This window comes from Carex rostrata, chromosome 7 (assembly GCF_964058835.1).
Source record: "Carex rostrata chromosome 7, lpCarRost1.2, whole genome shotgun sequence".
In the NCBI taxonomy this organism is placed as follows: Eukaryota; Viridiplantae; Streptophyta; class Magnoliopsida; order Poales; family Cyperaceae; genus Carex; species Carex rostrata.
Genome location: NC_135924.1, coordinates 4,610,281 through 4,632,560, shown reverse-complemented (window position 1 = coordinate 4,632,560; position 22,280 = coordinate 4,610,281). Strand labels below are relative to the sequence as shown.

Sequence of the window (22,280 nt, the reverse complement as noted above, 5' to 3'; positions counted from 1 at the left end):
ACAAACCCTCCTATATTCTAAATAGGTACCGAATTGATGTATTGTCCCCTCAGCTTAAAACACCATTGATCTATTTTTTTAAAAAAATTTGAGCAACTTGTGAAAACTAAAATAAAAAAGTGTTCCTAATATCAAAATGAGGATTTAGTTCTCTACTATTTTTTCATGCATGATACCTCTATATCAGTTTCTTTACATGTATGTTGATGCTTACAGACCTCTCCATGACATGAAGACAGCTTGAAATAAGTGCTATAAATTGTATTTCACAGCTTTGGTTTATTATTTGGGTTTTAGGTTTATGCAATTTGGAATTCGCATTTCGGCCATTCTTTTATAGCTTTTAAAATAAAAAAGTTTAAGGAATGGAGGCACAAGAATGTAGGTTTTAGATTTATTCTACCTTTGATGGAATCGATCCCATTAATTCTGACAGACTGACTGACTGGGTGTTGTTGTTAATTCGTTAGTGCGTGGAATGAATCGGATGCTAAAAATTTCGTTAGTTGTATTATATTTCATTTTTCTACCCTTTATAGATATTTTGACTTCAAAACAAATGAAAAAAAATTTATGTATGCATTTGAAAATATTATTTCTGTTTTGGCCCATTGGCTACAACTACAAGTACATAAATATTTAATTAAATTAAAATGATCTAATAATACAAGTAGCAATTGTATAATAGATTTGTTTACTTTGTTATAGTGTAATTTAAGAAAACATTTATTGTGTAATTAAATTAAAACGATCTATTACAATACGATTTTTATTTTCGGGAGGGTAACCTCTTGTCATTTACAAAAAAGAACTAAAAGTTTCGAAGTCCCAAGGTCAGCTCTTGTTATTTACAAAAAGAAATGAAAATTTTGAACTAGTTTTCACAACACATCTAAAAGCTAAATCTTGCACTTGCTCATGTTGCCTTAAGCTGCACAATAAGTTCACTAGAATCGACAGTAGGAGTTGCAAAGACAGGATAGTACGTCTCCAGCTCAAGCCGTTGCAGAATACCTTGAACAGCAGTTAGATAAGATGAGTGGCCTTCGATGAGATCAGTCACATCAACCTGTTCATACAAAGTCAGTTTTAGGGCCCCATGCAATCTAACTCATTTGATATGTATTCTACCTTGGACGGTCCGGATCTAAACTCAAAATTTGGGTACTTTAGGGAATCGGGACCCGTGGTGTACATGTATTATAAGATTTTCAGGAGACAATTGGGTTAAACAATTAAAAGGATTTAGAAATAGTACATTTTCAACTCCAGGAATGTCAACTGCCTGAATTCCAGCCAAACCTTGTGTGAGGAGACTGCACAGTAAAAAAAAATTAAATAACAAAGCCTACATATCAACAGTAAAAAGGAAATATTTGCAGAGACCAACCTTGCACGGAATGTGATACCAAGTATCCAATCATTGGTCGAATATGCATTAATAAATCTCCCTGCTACCATCTTCAGTAAAAAGAAAAAAGTGTCATAAGTGAAATGTTGACCTCATTAAAAAAAAAAAATTAAATTGAGCTTGAACATGTCATATGATTCTCACAGAAAACTCAAGTCACATTTCAAACCAAAATATTTCTAAATCCAAGTTTTCAAGGAGTAATTGTTTCAATTACCTTTCGGGCAGCTTCCCAGTGTTCTCCTTGTACTGAAACAGGTGCACCCAGCAGAACGACCCTCTCAACCAATCCCTCTAGAAATCCAAATTTATACTCAACTCATGCAATAGAATTCAAAATATAGTAAAGATGTTGTACACCGGGGTACTGGTATGGTCCAGCAGTACAGGTCATGCATGGCATCCAACAGGTACCATATCATAAAGCACCAACATGAACTTCTATCAAGTAAAATAATAACTGATGTATACTGGTAATACATTGGTGGCACAAGATTGGTACCATTATGTCCAGATACAGCTAATTCCTGGAGACACTTGAAAATAACTCGGGCTCCAAGTGAAGAACCAACTAGCGTCACTGGCCTGCAAAAAGAAACAAAGAAGTTACTTGAATAGGACATAGCTTCTGACAGGAAAAACAACCAAATCATTAAAAATCATAAAAAAGACCTGTTTCCTTGCAGTCCCTTTAGCAGAACTTCAGCAAGTAGTTTCCCTGCTTTATCTGACCTGTCAAGTGTGACTATTACTTTACAAGGGAGTCTGAAGTAATTGCATTAATTATCTCTTATATTAATTATCCTCAAGTTTGATTTTCAGATTTCCGATGAAAATAACAAAAAGGAAAAGAAGAAAAATAGAATAGAATATAAAATATTTACTAAAAGAAAAACCAAGACTCACATACGCATAGCCAACTTATATCCTTTAATAATAAAGAATTGTCTCATTTGTAATATATATGGACCACAGCACAGAGGGTCCTATGCCACATGTAGCATCACAGCCTAGCTCATATTATTTCCCAAGTTCAAGAGAGAGAAAACTGCAGAGAGTAAACTGTACCTGTCAATAGCAATAGCCCATTTACTATCAATCCAATTGGTAGCAGTGAGCAGTGCAGCTGGGAATGCAAAAGCTGTCACAAGAGAACTCAGCACAGTAAGCATTGCACCTCTCTTCATCAGCTCAAGTGTCAGACCTATCATAAGGGATTATAGCTTTTAACACCATCGAGATTTACGTCACATAGATCACAAAATAAAACTACATGTATAATTGTGAGTAAGAAATAGAATTACTTGATGTGATCCAGTCCTGAATAGCAGTGCTTACTGCAATTAGATTCTTCGACTCCCACTGGAGGGCATATCTGCATTTTAAAGTCTATTAGAATAGACAGACATATAAAGAAACCTGTACCAGTTGTATATACTGTACCATTCAGGAACCATGAGTGGTACTATATTATATTTCAGGAAGCTTCTGTAGATAAACAAAGAAAAATAAAAAAAGATAACAATGGCACTTCTGATGCAGCTGGTGATGGTGCTAACCATTACTTATCTGGACTAGGTAGCACCAAATAATAAAGCAAAAGAACATAAAAATAAAAATAGAAGGCACCTTTCCAGGTTATCTTTGTACCCATCCCAAGGCCTCAAAAAATCTTCCTCCTCGAAAACAAAGCCCGAAATCAAGATGCCAACAGCAAGACGCTGTACATAATATTTTAAAAACATTTATTTTCATTTTTCAGATATATTCTCTTAGTAAGCAACTCACTCCCGAAAAACACAACTTAGCCATAGATTCAAAAAAGAAGAAAGAAACACAGTTTTACTATTGTTTATGAGTTCACAGAACCTGTGTTTAGATTATTTGCATAAATATATTTTTCCCAGAAATTGAATGGAACAAAAAGAAACTCACACCCTGATTATGATTTTCTCCAATCGGCTTAAACTCAAATTCCTTCACATCTCCAATTCTTCGGGCCATCTTAGTTCCTGAAAGTCCAGCTCCAGCAGCTGTAAAAAAAATGACAAGTGGATAATTACTAATTAGTTACTGATTTTAAAAAAGAGATTCAGATTTTAATTTAAAACAAAAAGATTTCTTCACAATAATTCATATTTTCATTTTCCATGTTTCTGGAGATCATCCAACATTCTAAACTTCAATAAATGGAAATAACTTTCAAGTCATAGATTGCACTGAAAATCCTTTAAAGGTCAATATTTAAGCAAAAGCACAAAAAAAAAAGAGTAGGGTTTAAATACCTCATGTCTTTCATGCCTCACATTTCTATCTCCGTTTTCAAAGTTTAAGCAGTCGATCCGAACTGTTCAACATGATCTCTATATTAAAATATGCTTGGATACCAAATTTTATATTTTTAATAATTTTTACTATTTTTTTAGATAGGTACAAAATCACTGTTATAGGATGGTCCAAAATCTTCTGATTTTGTACCTATCTAAAATATAGTAAAATTTTTCCAAAAAATATAAAATTTGGTCTCCAATCACATTTTAATATGCAGATCATGTTGAGCGGTTCGGATTGACTATTTGAACTTTGAAAACGGAGATAAAAATGTTATGTACGATTGAGGCATGAAATACATGCATTTCAACCCTGCTAAAAAAAAATAAGAGAAGATAAACCTCCAAATGAAGCAGCAACAGCCACAGATCCGGCCACAGATCCAGCAGCACTGGCAAAAGCAGCAAAGCCGCTTGCCCCAATAACAGGCACAAGGGTCCCTAGTGTTGGAGCTAAAGCGCTAAACCCAGCAGCAATTGCTGGGGCAGCCAATCCTGTTATGCAATAAAAAAAAGAAATAATAACTGCCAATTGGTGAATATTAAGTATTCTAAAAAGTAAAAGTAGCTCCTGACCAGTACCAGTAGGTACTATTTAGCATCACTGGTAGTGTTGCTTGGTACATTATCATAATATAAAGTAATCCTAATCCAATATGAACTGGTACTGTAACATAATGTTAGTATAAAACGGTACTGAGTGGTACCTACCGCCAGTGATAGCCAATAAGGCCCCTCCAGTCAATGCAGCTGCGCCAATTATTCCACCCTTCCTCCATTTCTGCCATTTGGTTTTTGGCGATTCATTTCCTTGAGATTCCTTTAACTCCTTTGCTGCAGCCATTGCAGAGGAAGCTACTATTATCTCAATTGCCTCCTACAAATCCACAAAAATTAACTGCTTAAAAAACTCAGCCTCCAATAGAATTGAAGGACTACTAAATATTTGGTATTGGCAAAAAATAATGAACATCAACAGGTATTGGTCAATAATAATAAGTAATGACCTTTAAAGGCTCCGATATTTTTTTCAAGATAAAAAAAAAGTCTTCCCTATGTTTGGAGCTTTTGCCAAAATACAATCCACTACTTTTTTTTAAGACAAATAATCAACCAACAAATTTATAGTTTAATCTGAAAATCATCCATAGCTAACATGACAACATGACTGAGAATCAGCAAACATACAGAACATGGTCACTGTCATCTTAAATCAATAACATCAATGTGCTTTCTAAACCATTAAGACAGGATACTGTGCGATCATGTTGAACGGTTCGGATTGACCGTTAGGATTTTGAAAACGAAAATATTGATCCGTATTACAGACCAATCCGTGCTATGCATAGTACCATAGACTCACTCTAAATGTTGGTTCTTTCTTTTTCCAAAAAAAAAGGGTTCATGAGTGCAAGCCTGCTTACATTTGGGTACCTTTGTCCATGCATTCCTAAAGATGGCAAGTAAACCTGAGCAAAATATAACAGAAGAGAAAGAAAAGACAAACCATTTTGACCCACTTCACATTGAGCCACGTGGATAATAGCCGCAAAGCTGCACGGTGCCGTGCATCATACCCCTTTCTAAACCGAGTCGATTTACCCTCATCCTCAGGTGGAATATCAGCCACACAAGCAGAAAGCAATTCATACAATAGAGAGATTTTCCTTTGATAATTGGCTGGAGAATCAGCCAACTTTAGTGCATCAACTGTTAATTCTGCATTTGGATTTGCCTCCAGGAGTTTATTTTGGTTGTCGTTTGAGTTTGTGGTGGGTTCATCCAACTTTAGTGCATCAACTGTTAATTCGGCATTTGGATTTGCCTCCGGGAGTTGATTTTGGTTTTCATTTGAGTTTGTGGCAGATTGTAGACTCATTTCCATTGCATCGACTGCCTTTGCAAGAGCAAGCTCCAGATCCACTCTTTCTTGTGATTCTTCACCGTCTTCTTCAAAAATCATTCTTAGATACTGCAAAGCAGCTCGAGAACAAAAGCGAGAAGAGGAACACTATAATAAGTTGCAATATAGGTTGTTACTTTTGCATCGACCCCAAGATAGTTTGTTTATTGTTTCTTTCATCCAACAATTGATTTATTTTTTTGAATATTTTGCCACTGGAGCTTTATTTGAGCACTCAAATAGCCTCAATTACGCAACCATATAGCGAGAAGCACAAGAAACAACAATATTAAAAAAAAATTACAAAGGAAAAAGTAAAAATAATGTGGCATAAAAGATCAAATAGGCATTAAAATCCTAGGTTAAAAATTCAAAAAAGATTTTGTATTATCTGCTCATTCAGACTGACAGCGAACTAAACAAGTATTCAAAATATGAGGTCACAAATTCAAGATTAGTTTGTGGTGGTTTGTTTTTAGCTATCTTCATGAACACTATCACAAATTCAAGATTAGGGTCACAAATTCAAGATTAGTTTGTGGTTGTTTGTTTTTAGCTATCTTCATGAACACTGTCACCAGCTTGAATGCATCAAATTTGATAAAAAATTAGCATTTGTACCCTAATTTCTGAACTCAGTCTAATTAGACACAAATTTCAACACTTCTCTATCTCAACAAATTGTATCATAAATGCACGTGTAACTTAAAACCAACATAAGAATTAAATCAGGTCAATTGATTGAGCAAGAAAAGGGAACTTACAGCTCCGACATGAAACTTAGCTTCAGATGAGGCTGCAGTCTCTTCTAATCCAACCCATGCCTTCTGATCAACATCTAAAAATCTAATTCCATACAAATCGGTTAAACCATTTCTCACCATAATGAATAAATCACCCAATGGTAATATGACCTGAAAATGGGGCGGAGGAGGCCTTGAGATTCGTGCGTCCAGAGATGAGGCGATGATTCCCCACCTTCCTCCTCGGCGCTACACCCGCTGGCGTTGCTGGACCGCTCCTGGGAGGGAGAATCGGGCTCCGGGGGTTCGGATCCTAGCGGCCGGGTCTGGTGGATCTGCGCCTGGCGCAGCGCCAGCGCTAGTAGAGCCGCCGCCGCGTACCGCTGAGTCGAATTCAGTGTTGCTATCGCCATGGTAAGAAGAGGGCGAGGGTTCGAACGATTCCTTTCTCAGTCTTGGGAGAAGAATTGAAATTGGAGCAAAATACGCGCGTAACTTGTGATGAATTCATATCACCTGAGTTAACTGAAATTTTGATTTTAGATATGGACCGTTGATCTTCTTTGGCACGAATATTAAAGAAAACGGGCATTCTCAAATTCTGGTCGGACGGTTTAGATCTAAACTCAAAATTTGAGTTACTTCAGAGGAACCAGATTCACTTGTAACCCCAAACCGGATGAACCGAAATCGGAGAACTCAAAACGCTGAATGCTTCTTGGAACGCAGGCGGCAATTGAACGGTCCAATTGTTGTATCTGGTTTAATCAAGTTTGAACTTGGAAAAGACGAATCGGAGAAGAATAAAAAAAAGTTGGAGGTTTCAGACCGAGTTAAACCAATTTTGAACCGAACCAGACCTAGTTCAATACAGATCGGATACAACATAGATAGGAAATATATATATATATATAAACGATTAAAAAAGTGTCATTGACACCTCTAGAGATAGTGGATGGATGCTAAAATGAGGTTGAAAAAAAGGTAATACTTGAAGTAGGAATGAAGCAGTTAGTTGCGAAGGCATCTCAACTCTGAAGCGTGCGTCTACAGTCATCTCACTTGGTCAAGTTCAAGTGAGATTAGAGCTTAGAATTTAGGAGGTGTTTGACATCACACAAGGGATTAAATTTTAAGTGGAGCTAAGGAGCACTTGTTCGGTAAAATCGGATTAAGAAAAATGTGATAAGTAGACAAAAAAAAGTGCTAAGGAATCTTAATCAAAGAGTAATGGTGCCTTAAGAATTGGAACAAGTGGGGCTTAAACTTGGAAAGTTGGGCAAAAGGAGCAAAAATTAATCCTCACTAAGGAGAGATTGTTCGGACGGATTAAGCTTCTGAGTCTAAAGGAAGTCTAAGGAGACTTAAGGAGGAGTTGTTGAACACTCACTTGGGGATTATAATTTATGATTGAAAAAATAGGTTTTTTTTAAATAAAATAACTCTTAAAAAAATAATATTCAACAAATTTTTGGCATAAATAAATTTTGTTTCTGAATTGCTAAACACATGTATTATAGGGGCGGACTCACATGGTCGGGGGGGGGGGGGGAGGGGGGGGGCAACCGTACCCTCTAGATTTTGAGTTTTAATGGAGATGTATCAGTCTCTGTCGACTTTGTTTCCCCATGCACCTATTTATTTATTCATCAAGCTTAAATTTGTTGAATTACGACGCATACAACCCACATTCTTACTATCCATGACAAAAGGAAGCATTAAATTTGATGCCAACTTCTCATTAATTTTTGAAAATTAGTGCAGTTGGACATGATAGAAGCATTTATTGTACATTTTTAGATTAAGAAAAATAACTAATTAAGCATTTCAATTTTCAATATCCACAAAAAAAAAATTCACTAATTAAGCATTTTTTTAATTCCAACACAACACCTTTACAACAAATAAATTTAATACTTTACAAGTAAATTTAAGCATCTATTTGTTGTAAAGGTGTTGTTTTGGTGAACTTTTTGGAATATATACATAATTAATGCTTGATAAAAAAATATACATAAGGGACCGCTTAATTTGATTTGTCAATTTGTATAAATATATTTTTTTAAGGCTAGTAGCCTAGTACACATGGTAACCAGCAATATTTTTTCTTTGACCTTTTTAAAATTCCTCCATAAATAGACACTCTCCTTCTCTACTTGCTCCAACCCCTTGCATCTCTCTCTCTCTCTCTCTTTCATAGTTTCATGTGCATTTCTCTCCTTCATTTCTAGTTTTCCATTTCCTTATTTATGATACCTATCTCTCCTCTTTCTTTTATATTTTGAGACTTAATTTAGTTTTGTTGAATCTGGATTTTCTCTCTTCTCTTCTTATTCCTTAACAAAACCTTCAAAAAAATCAACCAAGTATGTAAGTTAGTCTCATTCTCTGTCCAAATCTAAATCAAAAAATTCCCAAAAAAAAATTTGATTAAAGAAAAAGGTTCTTATATAGTGTGCTCTTCTTGTTTGGTTAGTCTGGATTTCTCTCCAACCATTATTCCTTAAAAATACATTTATAAAAATCTTCAAATTATGTAATCTCAGCCCATTAGCCCATTCAATCCCCAACTTAAAACAAAAAAAACAAAAAAAGAAGAAGGTAAATTGAATCAAAATCTGAACTTTTAAAAGCTTCAAAGCTAGATACCTATTAGTCCTGGATAAATTCTTCTAGCAATACCTTTATAAAAAAACCAAAAAATTCATGTAATTGTCTCCCTTCTTTAATCCCTAGTTGCCTCCCTCCAAAAAAAAAAAAACCCCAAAAAAAGACCCATAAAAAACCACTCATGGAAACAGGTGGCGCTACACCGAATGTGTCGGCTCCGGCAACACCTGGCACACCCGGAGCACCGCTGTTCAATTCAGCGGCACGTGTCGACTCGTTGTCGTATGATAGAAAATCAATGCCAAGGTGCAACAAATGTATACCGTTGGATTCATGGGCATCTCCTCCTCAGTGCTTTGGAGATCATATGCCCAAATTACCTGATGTCTCTCTCACACGCAAGGTAACATCTTATACACACACACACACACACCCATTTTTGTATTCATTTGCTGCTTCTAATTTTTGTTTTGTGTTTTTTTCCCCCTTTAATTTGTTAATTGCAAGTTGTAACACACCACTTGAGGTGTGTACATGTTTTGGGATTGCAAAATCATCATCAGCTCATTTACTATTTTTTTTTATCACTCACTAGGAAATTTACAAGTTAACAAATACTATACTATATATATATATATAGAATGCCTTCATGTTTTTGTGCCTCCATCATGCCTCCATCTTTCTCCATTATTTTCAAAGTTCAAACAGTCGATCCGAACCGCTCAACCTAACCTCCATACTAAAATATGTTTGGAGACCAAATTTTATATTTTTAGGAATTCTTTTACTATTTTTTTAGATAGGTACAAAATCAGTAAATCTGAACCATCTAAAAACAATATTTTTGTATCTATCTAAAAAAATAGTAAAAAAATTTCTAAAAATATAAAATTTGGTCTCTAAACATATTTTAGTATGGAGGTTAGGTTGAGCGGTTCGGATCGATTGTTTGAACTTTAAAAATGATGGAGATAAATGAAGACATAATGGAGGCATTTGAACCCTCCTCATATATATATATATATTGCTCTTGTTTAATTATATTACCTATAGACTATTGTTTTATAAATTCAAGATAGCTATAAGCTAGGTACGCTTTCCTATTTTTCAATCAATGCTTTAGTTAAGTATTGATTTTATGTGCGGCGTGTGGTGCAGCTTTTCATGCGGTGGCTGAGTCATATATGTCAGCATGATTGCAGTCTGTCCCTATCTAGCCCTTTAAGCAAAATTCAGTTATTAAATTTAACCTTTTCTCGTAAAGAAATATGAAATATTAACTTTTGGAACAGGTACACTATTTTAGAATTTAGCTTCAAACTTTGATGGTTTGCCTAGGTTTCATCAGATATTTAAAATTGCAGCTCTGGGGACCGTTTTAGAGTAATTTTTTTGAAACCTTTATATATAAAGCTAATTTATTTTATACAAATTATTATTCTTCTTTATAGCAGACTAGTCCTAATTTAGCGGAACCTTTTTTTTTTATAGCGGTCTATAGGAATTTTAATACGAATTAAACAGCTCTAATCTGACGCTCCGAAGTCCCTCTGTATAATAAGCCCTACATTGCGCAGAAACTAAACTGTTTTTCTTTTTCTATATATATACTAGTCAAGTGCCTACGCATTGCAGTGGAACTTATATTATTAAATTATAATAATTAATCTCATAAATCGATAACTGTATTCAAATGGACTTTATAAACATCCATAAGATTTTTTTTTTTTTTTGGCATTCAAATGGATGTAAACCATATGCTTACATTCATTTTGAATACACATATTTGATTGTAAATATAAAAGATCTCATAAAATTTACTTAAAAGCTATCCTAATTTAATGACGACCATAAAATTAATATTTATATAACCCTTTTGAATTTTGATACAAATTGAACACCTATACCTATAACCTGACAGCAGATCGCTCTGAATTCCCTCTATATAATAAGCCCTGCATTGAGCATAAACTGAAAGATCGCACTTTCACATTCTAATAACCTAATTAAATTTGTACAAATTTATTATTTTCTTTATAGCGGTCTATGAATTAGCAGACTAGTCCTAATTTAGCGGAATATATATTTTTTTTTAATTCTTAACGACATAGAACCAGTTTAATATGATAAATTAAAAAAAAAAACTTTGTTAAAAAAAATGTGATGCATTTAAATTGGTGATTTAAGATTTTTAAATTCTATGAGATAATTACTATCAGGTTGTGTTAATTTAATATTCATTTTGGAATAGCAAATTTGTCATACTTGATAGTTGATAGTGATATGATTTTGTATATTGATATGTACATTTTAAATAATATCATCCTACAATATATTTTCTTGGGAAAAAAATACGAGGTATATTATGTGTTAAAAAATGATATCTGCTATTCATTACCGCATGTTACATATTCTTTATTAATTTTTAATAGCATTATGCACCCTCAAATTCTAATTAATTTCACCGAGATCTTAAGCATCACTTGGTATGCAATCTTCTCATCATTTAACTAATTAATAGAAGTTTACTTGTATAAGAGAAATAAAAACAATTGAAACAAAGAATTTTGGGCACATGATCTTATCATAAAAATGATTGCTCCAAGAAATAAAGTCAAAACTTAATACTATTCTTTTTTTGTGGCTTGATTGCACAATTCCTTAATAAAAGTATCATCTCGTTATTAGATCGCTAAACTCGAAGATAGTCAAACTGAAAGGGTTATTAAATGGAGACCGAATCGTTTGTCCTCCGGGGGCAGGAAATTCCTGCCCCCAGAGTCTCTGCGGGTGGGGCCCATTTAAAAACAGTAACAATATTTAAACTCTTAAACAGTAACCGGTCCCACTCCGGTCCCACCCTGCAGAGACTCTGGGGGCAGGAATTTCCTGCCCCCGGAGGCAGACGATTCGGTTTCTATTAAATGGTCTTTCGTTTTTTGCTCCTACCTACTATTTAATATTTTCTTCTAGGTTTTTTTATTATTAAAATTTTGATTAAAAAAAATAGTGCAGTTTTTAAAAACATGAATTCAATTGTTCTAAGTCATGGTTCTAACTAGCGAGTCATAGTATTTTCGGACCATAAAAACTATGGTACTATCGGCACTATAACGGTGCAATATGGCAATAGCGTCGTTTTTTCAACCGTTCCGCTATGATGCGATAAACGCTATTTAAACTTTTGATCTGAATACATGAGTTTAGACAGGCTGCAGATATATAATTCTTATTTAGTACATAGAATAATTTTTTTTCATATTCTAAATACATATATTGTGTTATTAAAAACTGGATAGAAGCTTGTTATTTTTTTTTAAATACTATTCTTTAAAGAATTTCCAAATAGACTTGTATGTTTAGTGTTTAATAATCAATTGATATAAGAGATGGATGCTTCTTGCTTAATTAATTACCCAATACAATAATTTAGATCAATTTCATATTTATAAAGTGGTTAAACTTTCAAAAATTCTTAAAACAAAATTAAGTCATCAAATATTTTTAATCATTAGATCAATTTTTAACATATGTCAAATTTAATTGTATGATTACAAATTATCCATAAAAATATTATATGTCTATTTACATTCTATTTGATAATATTTTTCTCAATTATTTTTTATTTTATTTTAGATAGGTATTTTTATTTATGAGGTGAATTCCAAATTGGAGTCTTAGTAATTAGATATTTGTTAGAACCTTATTCTGTTTATCTACACCACATGGCATTAGTTTCCCCTTGTATAATTAAAATGCAGAAGAGTGTACAATTAAACTATTAGTTATGATACATTATTTTTAACCCACCTAATTAATTAATTAATCACCTTCTCTTTTCTGAAATTTCCTGATAAATGGGACCCACATACGTTGGCCAGTTGATAGTCAGTAGTAGAATAGTAGAATAAAAAATGAGCGCATAGGGAGATTAGGTCGGCAAATGTGGACCCCGTTGATAATCGAAACCTACTCAAACTTAGACATCACAAATATCTTTTTCATCCTTCTTCAACTCTCTCTCTCTGTCCCGAAATTTTTAAATATACCATCATCCCAAAAAAGATAAATCCAAACACTCCGGTTTTGAAAATTTTCGAATTTTGACATGACCGCATTGCCTAGATGCGGCCACTTTTCTGTGGGCCGCATCTAGGGGCAGCAGCCCATTTTTTTTTTTTTTTTCATGTGACTTTGAACTGAAAACAGGGTGGCCGCATCGCCTAGAAGCGGCCCGAAATAAGGTGGCCACTCCCTCGGGATGCGGCCGTGTCAAAATTCAAAATTTTTCAAAAAAAAGATGTTTGGGTTTATCTTTTTTTGAACCATGGTATATTTAAAAATTTCGGCTCTATGTCATGCTCATTTTTAAATATTTTGTATATGAAAGTAGCGGCTAAGCAGATTTTATTTTGTCAAAATATGTTAAATTTTTTGTTGGAAATGCCAAAGATGGACAAAAAAATCATGTTATAGATGCTTCGCTTTTTTTCTTAAAATTTTTATGTAAATTTCATTTTTTTTTGTCACAGAAAATATTCAATCAGTCTTTGATTTAGTAGCAAAATGTGACAACGTGAAAGATTGCAAACCGTTTGCAATTCAATAAATTTTTTTTATAATTATTAAAATTTGAAAGGTGGAATTTGATATTTCTTAAAAAAAAAAAACTCTCAAGGAACCTTATGTATGTTTAAAGAAATCAAATAAAAAATTATGGTGGCTAAACCGATCGGAACATGCTTTGTTTTGTTAGGCAATTAAAAGATATAATATCCTATCTTATCATATATATTATCTCAAAGCTTATAGGTCTTGGCTCATTCTGCACCTACAGGTAAGTTTCTAATATTTTTGTATCTAGCTATCTGTTTCTTCTTCCAATAATGACATATATATATTTGTATTCACAAGCTTCTAAGAATAAATATTAATGCATGCATCGATCATTATTGCAATGTATATATGTTTTTTTTATTATATAAAGTCAAACAATGTGGTATGGCTTTTTTATTTTTTTAATCATAGCTTCTTGATTGATCAAGATGCTTGCTCATGGTACCAAAAAATAAGTATTATTTAAGTACCATTTTTGGATTTGTAATACCTTATAAAATCATGAATTACAAGGACATCTCACCTATTGTACTCCAAAAGGACTACAATTCTTTGAGTATAACAAACAATCTATCTTCAATCTTCCATATATTATAAACTTTTATTTAATCAAACTTGTTTCAGATCACTCTTTTATTTCACTTTTCTTTTTGAACTTTGCTATGCGATCGATAATACCATAATTTTAATTGAACTTCTGTTGCCGAAATAAAAGAGTATCTTTTTAGATCCTTCTGTATAATATTTATAGGTTTACTTGTGTTTTCTGCATAAATATTCGTAATTGTGTTAACATTAAAAAAAATGCTCTAAACCCTAATTGTACAATTTTTCTCTTGCATAGATTTTATACGAATTATCTCTACAATTAATTGTCATGTATAATAAAAAGCATCTTTCATATCTTTTATTAAGATCACTTTTGATGGTTGCCTTAGTTTTATAGGAGACCTAAATGAATGCATGACATGTATAATTTCAAAAAAAAAAATTTAATCAACAATTTTACATTGAAGATTTTTAGAATTGTGATAGACAATGAAAAATGAAAAAAGAATTCATATATGTAATAGCTCTAGTCTGATTAGCCTCTCAAATAGAGTGTGAAAATTGGCACAACGGAGCTAGCTTCGTCACGGAACGATACAGTTACAGTATGGAATCACGGCACATGTGTTGGTTACGTATTGTGACTCGCGTATCTTGTACCGTGACTATTTGCATGGTATGATTATCTTTTGAAAATTTGACACTGCATGTCACATAAAAGATCTGGTCATAGCACGGCACGTGGTTACGCGAGTTACGTGTAATTATGATTGTTAGATCTTAATTAAATTGTGAATTTTGAATGAACTGACATAAATTATAATCAAATAGTCACGTTTGGGCACATTGTGACATGTGACTATTTGTGTGTCATGTCCACCCCTCAATATTTTGGTCACAACATAACAAAGCATGTGAAAAATTGATTTCATCACGATACAACACGAGATCAAAATCCGACAACGTTTTTTTCCACTGGCCTCAGATAGCGCTTAAATCGGGTATTATCTTTAGAAGAAAAAAAAAAAAAAAAAGGTAAAAGGGGGAGGGGGACAAAGGGCTGCATGGCTATGTGCTAACCTAGATATAGTACTGTGAAATGAGAGAAATGAATGAATGCTTGAACAGAGAAAGAAAGGTGTTAGAATGCATCCAAAACCAAGTCAAGTCAATCTTTAAATGATGTAGCCTTTTTACTTAGTTGCACTGCATTCATTTGGAAAACAATTTAGCAAATACAAAATAGATTTTTTAATGAAAGAAGATGATATTTTTTTTTTCTTTCAATTTTAGCAAGTACCGGAGATCAAAAAAAGAGAAAAAAAAGGAGTGTACCGAAATAATATCCGGTACACTCTTTTTTTTCTGGGTCTATTTTCCTGTACCGGAAATTTGATTCGGTACAGGGTGGGAGCGCACATGCTATGCAACCATTGGTGTAGTGTTGTGACAAATTTGTATCCCCTCAGGTTACCTGACTGAGTAGAATTGAATCGGACGGTCCAAAAATGAATTGGCACGCATCTCAAAGCACAAATAATCCTGCTCCCTCTGTCATCCTGAATCCTGACCGGCGGAGAGTAAATCAGAGCCGTCCGTTTCAATTGTGTTGAGTCAGGTACCTGGGAGGATACGGATCCGTGTTGTGACAGGGGTGTACAAAATTTAATTTTCGGTACCTCAGGGTGTACTGAAAATTTAATTCGGTACTTGCTAAATTTATAAATAAAATAAAACATCAACTATTTTCCTGAAGAATCAATTTTTTTATTTACTAAAAAACAATTCATTTATTAGCAGTAATATACTCTTTTTCAAATGGATGGTTTGGTTGTGGCTTTTTTGCAATTTCTTGTTGGTCTGGTTATAAGTAGCTCTCTTTCTATATAAAACCAAACCTACAAAAAGGGGGAAAGGAAAGAAGTTCAGTGCATATAGTAATTGAATCTTTTTTTTTGGGTAAATTGAGATGTATTAGTTTCTGCAATCTATATTCTCATTTGAGAAAATAATCTTATTTAGTTTAGATCCTGAATTTGCCACTCTATTCAACTTGCAGCACAAAACTTTAGAGAAAATTTGGAATGGAATGTGAACCAAAAAAATGTAAATAGAAAAACCAGAAAAATGTAATCCATAGCAACAAAACTTAATTGATAGCAACAAATGGTAGAAAATTTAATTGATTGATTACTTCATTGCACAAAACTTTGATTGTATTTAACAAATTCTCCTAACAAATTAATGCTAATAATCTCCAAATTTAAAATAATACCAGCTTGGAGCTGAGTTCGTCGGCACATTTATCCTCATCTTCTTTGCAACAGCTGCACCAATTGTGAATCAAAAGTACAACGGTGCCGAAACCCTGCTTGGAAATGCCGGCTGTGCCGGTTTGGCAGTGATGATTGTAATCCTCTCCACTGGCCACATTTCTGGTGCACATCTCAACCCATCTCTCACCCTAGCCTTTGCTGCATTCCGACATTTCCCGTGGGCCCACGTGCCAGCCTATATCATTGCCCAGGTGTCAGCATCTATCTGTGCATCATTTGCTCTGAAGGGTGTATTTCACCCGTTTCTCTCCGGCGGAGTGACCGTGCCATCAGTCACCACAGTGCAAGCATTTTTCATCGAGTTCATTATTACCTTCAACCTCCTATTTGTTGTTACAGCTGTTGCCACTGATTCCAGAGCTGTATGTATTAATACTCCTATGATAAGATGATTTCTGGAGTGAGGCTATATATGGTACTATGCATACGGCACATTGGTTCGTACTACAGATTAATATTTTTGTTTTTGAAAGTTCAAACAGTCGATCTGACTTATTCAACATATTTTACTTTTTTTAGGAATTTTTTTTTAGATAGATAGAAAATCACTACATTTGATTGGTTTAAATCTTTAGATCAAGTGCTTTGTTACCTATCTAAAAAAATAGTAAAAAATAATCTATAAAATGTAAAATCATGCTGAACGGTTCAGATTGATGTATAACTTCCTTTTCATGTATAAAATAGTAAAGATAGAAATATTGATCCATAGTACGGACCAATATGCGCTACGCATAGTACCGTAGTTCACTCTAATTTATGTATAACTTCCTTTTCATTTTTTTCTCAATACCTTTTTTTTTTTTTTAAATTATGGTTTTCATTGAAACAGGTGGGAGAGTTAGCTGGAATAGCAGTTGGGGCTGCTGTCATGCTTAACATTCTGGTAGCAGGGTATGTACTAAAGAAAAATAAATTAAATCTTTTTCCAATTTACATGTTGGTTTTAACTTTTAGGTTAACATAATAACAAGGTTTTTCTGGTAAACTTTTTTTACATTAATACAGGCCATCAACAGGAGGATCGATGAATCCAGTGCGTACACTTGGTCCTGCTGTTGCAGCAGGAAATTACCGGCAAATATGGATATATCTCGTGGCGCCTACTCTAGGTGCACTGTTTGGAGCAGCTATTTACACAACTGTGAAGCTTACGGATGTAAATGGAGAGACGCCTCGTCAAGTCCGAACCTTTCGCAGGTAGACGGAATACCTCATTATTTATGATATGCCCTGTTCAGGGTTTCAAGTAATAATTATGTGTGTAATAATACCTGCTTTGCTTTGCAATCTGTGTGTGCAAAAACAGAGATCAGTTGTTATTTGTTTATGTTTGTATTGCATATGTTCGAACAATAAGCAGTGACTTGTTAAGTGAATTTTATTAAGTGTTTATCTCTTTCATTTTTTTTATTATGGTATGGTACCAATGGGTTAGGTACAACATGAAGATATTGCCATTGCAGCAGGAGTCCCTGGGGTAGGTACCAGTACCTGATATTTACAACTTAAAATATTCATCGATAGAGAAATACAAACATATGCATGCAATTGAAACTTCATCTTACCCTAAATTTAGGATGCATCTTTTATTATGAAAAAAAATGTTTATCAACAAAAGATGAAATATATTTTGTCCCGCTAAACTTTGTATCGACCTGATGGACTTGATCACAGGAAGCACTAACACCACAAGCCACATACCAGTATATAACATTTCATAACAAAAATGTAAAACATCATACTGCTTTTCATCTATAGCCAAGTAATCAAGTTAGGTCAGATAGTTTGCCTTGGCTACCTTAAAAACACAATACTATTGTGTTGACTGACATGATCAGTTCTAAGAGCTAACTTTACTGCACAAAATACTGTCATACTATTTGTAAGCTTTCTAAACAAAAAGATCCCATCACTGCCCCTAAAACCTACTAATATTTCATATACTCATAGTCTCATACCCAACCATTTATTCAACATCTTCCTTTTCTTCTTTTGTGCGCGGGCCGCCTGCTCTTAAACAATCCTTCTCTCCTTTAAATAAAAAGGAAGATCCATATCAGGTGAGCAATCCAAAAAATCGACAAGGTCATCAGGCGGGTGCTCAAAAAAATCTGCTAGGTCCTCTAACAAATATTCACTTGACTTTTGAGTTCCTTTCCTCACACGTGTCATCCTTTGATTGGCTAGAGTCCTCGCCATTCCTAGAAACAAAAACAAAGTTTAGGATCAGTTAAGTATTGTGCAACTCGAAATCAAACTAGATGTGCATGATATGCACACGCGTGACAAATATAGAAAGAGATTAATTTGATTATTTTTAAAAAAGTCAGCCTTTAACCTGCTTGGGGAGGAAGAAATATAAAAATGGTCATAATTCATCACCTCTCTTATCCAGAGATTCCAATTTCTTGAACCGGATAACATTAAATGCCAACAAGACGCTGATTCATGGGCCCGAAGTAGGCATTTCTTGTCAGTCTTTTATAGAACAAGTCTATCTAGTGTTCTCTTCTCTGTCACTTACCTTGCATTAACAGCTAAAATCCTAGTCACCCCTTTCTTTCATTAATCCCACCACATCTCTCTCCGTCGAACACCGTAGCGAAGATGAACTTTGAAAACAGCAAGATTCCTAATGTACCGACGAGAGAGCCGACTACTATGTTAAAGGTGGCGTTGTTTGGCGGCGCCGTCGTCTACGCCGCCTTGAACAGACTCTACAACGTCAATGGTGGTCATCGCGCCATTTTCTTCAATCGGATCGACAGTATTAAAGATAAGGTGTCTGATCTCTTCTCTTCCTTTAATTTTTGATACGGAATTAGTGTTGGTAGAATCAAATTAGCGAATGAACCCTTAAAAGGTGTTAGGTTTTTGATTGATCCACCTCGAAATGTTGTTATTTTTTCTTTTTATTCATTGATTTGATTTCATAATCCTGCGTGTAGAAGGGAGTTGGTGTCAGATTAAAAATTATTCACAAAATAATGTTCATCTAATTAAATAAGTTCTCAACACATTGAAATAGTTCACACAAATGGCTTCGATTAAAAATTGAGTTCTCAACACATTGAAACTGTATTTTCACTATTCAGTGAAACTTTATCTTCACTATCAGTGAAACTTTCCTTAATTAAAATTTCACTCAAGCTTTTCCTTTTATATTCAGTTAGGTTTTTTATATTCAGTTAGTAAAAAAAAAAAAAAACAGGGGCGTGAAATTTTTCCACGACCCGGATTAAAAATTTCACGGGCTGGGTATTTTTAAAAATTCAGCCAAAGCATGGTTATTTTTAATAAAATTTTTATTAATTTGGTTATTTTTAAAAAACTCGGCATTTAACCTGCTTGCGAAGGAAGAAATATAGAAATGGTCATAATTCATCACCTCTCTTCTCCAGTGATGCCAATTTCCTGAACCGGATAACATTAAACACCAACAAGACGCTGATTCATGGGCCTGAAATAGGCATTTCTTGCCGGTCTTTCATAGAACAAGTCAATCTAGTTTTCTCTTCTCTCTCACTTGCCTTGCACTAACAGCTAAAACCCTAGTCGCCCCTTTCTTTCATTGAACCCACCACATCTCTCTCCGTCGAACACCGTAGCGAAGATGAACTTTAAAAACCGCAAGATTCCTAATGTACCGACGAGAGGGGCGACTACTATATTAAAGATGGCGTTGTTCGGCGGCACCGCCGTCTTCATCGCCTTGAACAGCCTCTACAACGTCGTTGGTGGTCATCGCGCCATTGTCTTCAATTGGATCAACGGTATTAAAGACAAGGTCTCTGATCTCTTCTTTTCCTTCAATTTTTGTTACAGAATTAGTGTCGGTAGAATCGAATTAGCGAATGAACCCTTAAGAGGTGTTAGGTTTTTTATTGATCAACCTCGAAATGTTGTTATTTATTATTTTTATTCATTGATTTGATTTCATAATCCTGGTTGTAGAAGGGAGTTGGTGTCAGATTAAAAATTATTCACAAAATAAAGTTCATCTAATTAGATAAGTTATCAACACATTGAAATAGTTCACACAAATTGCTTCGATTAAAAATTGAGCTCTCAACACATTGAAACTGTATATTCACTATTTACATTTATATTCAGATTGGTTTTTTATATTCAGTTAGCAAAAAAAAAACCGGGGCGTGATATTTTTCCACGGCCCGGATTAAAAATTCCGGAGCGTGAAAAATTCCACGGGCTGTGTATTTTTAAAAATCCGGCCAAAGTATGATTATTTTTAATAAAATATTTATTAATTTGATTATTTTTAAAAAACTCGGCCTTTAACCTGCTTGGGGAGGAAGAAATATAAAAATAGTCATAATTCATCACCTCTCTTCTCAATAGATGCCAATTTCCTGAACCGGATAACATTAAATGCCAACAAGACGCTGATTCATGGGCCCGAAGTTGGTATTTCTTGCCGGTCTTTCATAGAACAAGTCTATCTAGTGTTCTTTTCTCTCTAACTTACCTTACACTAACAGCTGAAACCCTAGTTGCCCCTTTCTTAAATTGAGCCCACCAAATCTCTCTTCGTTGAACACCATAGCGAAGATGAACTTTAAAAACCGCAAGATTCCTAATGTACCGACAAGAGGGGCGACTACTATGTTAAAGGTGGCGTTGTTCGGCGGTGCCGCCGTTTTCGCCACCTTGAACAGCCTCTACAACGTCGTTGGTGGTCATCGCGCCATTGTCTTCAATCGGATCAATGGTATTATAGACAAGGTCTCTAATCTCTTCTTTTCCTTCAATTTTTGTGTCACTCCCCAAGACAACCCGCAACGTATTTATACGTAAGGCGTAAACACATCACATACATTATCAATAACATACACAATTGCCACATTAATTTTACAAATAATAGTCTTAAAATAATAAATAAAGTGGTTCAACAACAGTCACGACCGACATGGTTAGGAGTACGGCAAAAACCATGCTTGTTTAAGCGTACTGTTTTATTGGAAAATAAACACACGAAACAAAATAAAACATAAGTGACATTTAAGTTAAACATGGATCCTTCCGCTTGCCTTTACTCACATCCTTGTTATGGCGCATCTTCCTTCTTACCTGGAACCCACATAAAAATGGAATGGGTGAGAGATCGGACATTATCTCAGTGCGAGATTTAGTTCCAGCCCAGATATTTGTAAAATCTTCCTTTTTAATATACTAAACAACTTTATTTAATCAATAACCAAAATGTAATCTATATTAACCTATCATGCAATGACTATCATTCATTTAAGCACTTGTTACTTTAAAATCTTATTCATCACTGGCCATTACTTTGCTTGTGACGTTATATCTCAAACCCGACCTTGATTAGGATTCTCCACATATCGACCCCGATCATGACTAGCAATCCCCGCGTATCGTCCTTTCAAATATCGAACAGACTGCGACTAGCAATCCCCGCATATCGGTCTCGACCGTGACTAGCAATCCCCACGTATCGGCCTTCCAAATATCGAACCCGACTGCTACTAGCATTCTCTGCATATCGGTCCCGACCACGACTAGCAATCCCCGTGTATCGGCCTTTCCAAAATCGAACCCGACTGCGACTAGCATTCCCCGCATATCGGTTCCGACCGCGACTAGCAACCCCCGCGTATCGGCCTTTCCATTCATTCATCTCACAGCGATCGTTCGTTTTCTTATGCTAATGTTAATCTCAATCGATATATTCTATTCATGTCATATGTTTCAAATGAAATAATCTTATTCTTTATTCTTTAAACAAAGCCAAAAGGGTTG

General features: G+C 34.5%; 2 protein-coding genes across 7 annotated transcripts; one reads left to right on the top strand and one right to left on the bottom strand.

The window, feature by feature from the left end:
- Nucleotides 1-753: 753 nt before the first annotated feature.
- LOC144556489 (transmembrane and coiled-coil domain-containing protein STS1-like) lies at nucleotides 754-6,914 on the bottom strand. 6 transcript variants are annotated; one of them, XR_013512466.1, is made up of 15 exons: nucleotides 6,559-6,914; nucleotides 6,409-6,490; nucleotides 5,249-5,752; nucleotides 4,453-4,618; nucleotides 4,084-4,236; nucleotides 3,347-3,444; nucleotides 3,041-3,132; nucleotides 2,716-2,786; nucleotides 2,480-2,615; nucleotides 2,084-2,176; nucleotides 1,892-1,996; nucleotides 1,629-1,705; nucleotides 1,391-1,461; nucleotides 1,259-1,316; nucleotides 754-1,069 (listed from the first exon to the last, which is right to left on the bottom strand). XR_013512466.1 is itself a non-coding variant. In XM_078304850.1 (15 exons), exons 1-15 carry the CDS (start codon nucleotides 6,798-6,800, stop codon nucleotides 917-919), a joined length of 2,046 nt encoding a protein of 681 aa, XP_078160976.1. In that variant the 5' UTR covers nucleotides 6,801-6,864; the 3' UTR covers nucleotides 754-916. The 6 variants fall into 6 exon arrangements, 5 of the variants coding, with proteins under 5 accessions (XP_078160976.1, XP_078160975.1, XP_078160977.1 ...); XM_078304850.1 differs by having other exon boundaries at nucleotides 1,914-1,996; nucleotides 2,084-2,143; nucleotides 6,559-6,864; XM_078304849.1 differs by having other exon boundaries at nucleotides 1,914-1,996; nucleotides 6,559-6,857.
- A 1,631-nt stretch (nucleotides 6,915-8,545) lies between these two features.
- On the top strand, nucleotides 8,546-17,886 carry LOC144557629 (aquaporin NIP3-1-like). Its single transcript, XM_078306226.1, has 4 exons — nucleotides 8,546-9,400; nucleotides 16,442-16,861; nucleotides 17,332-17,393; nucleotides 17,508-17,886. Exons 1-4 carry the CDS (start codon nucleotides 9,179-9,181, stop codon nucleotides 17,701-17,703), a joined length of 900 nt encoding a protein of 299 aa, XP_078162352.1. The 5' UTR covers nucleotides 8,546-9,178; the 3' UTR covers nucleotides 17,704-17,886.
- The last annotated feature ends 4,394 nt before the right edge of the window (nucleotides 17,887-22,280 follow it).

Coding starts and splice junctions, on each gene's coding strand:
- LOC144556489 (XM_078304849.1), bottom strand. CDS start 6,800: ATGGCGATAGCAACACTGAATTCGACTCAGCGGTACGCGGCGGCGGCT. Junction 5,753..6,408: donor CTAAGTTTCATGTCGGAGCT/GTAAGTTCCCTT, acceptor AACTTATTATAG/TGTTCCTCTTCTCGCTTTTG. Junction 1,997..2,083: donor AAGGGACTGCAAGGAAACAG/GTCTTTTTTATG, acceptor TTCTTTTTGCAG/GCCAGTGACGCTAGTTGGTT.
- LOC144557629 (XM_078306226.1), top strand. CDS start 9,179: ATGGAAACAGGTGGCGCTACACCGAATGTGTCGGCTCCGGCAACACCT. Junction 9,401..16,441: donor ATGTCTCTCTCACACGCAAG/GTAACATCTTAT, acceptor AAATAATACCAG/CTTGGAGCTGAGTTCGTCGG. Junction 17,394..17,507: donor CTTAACATTCTGGTAGCAGG/GTATGTACTAAA, acceptor ACATTAATACAG/GCCATCAACAGGAGGATCGA.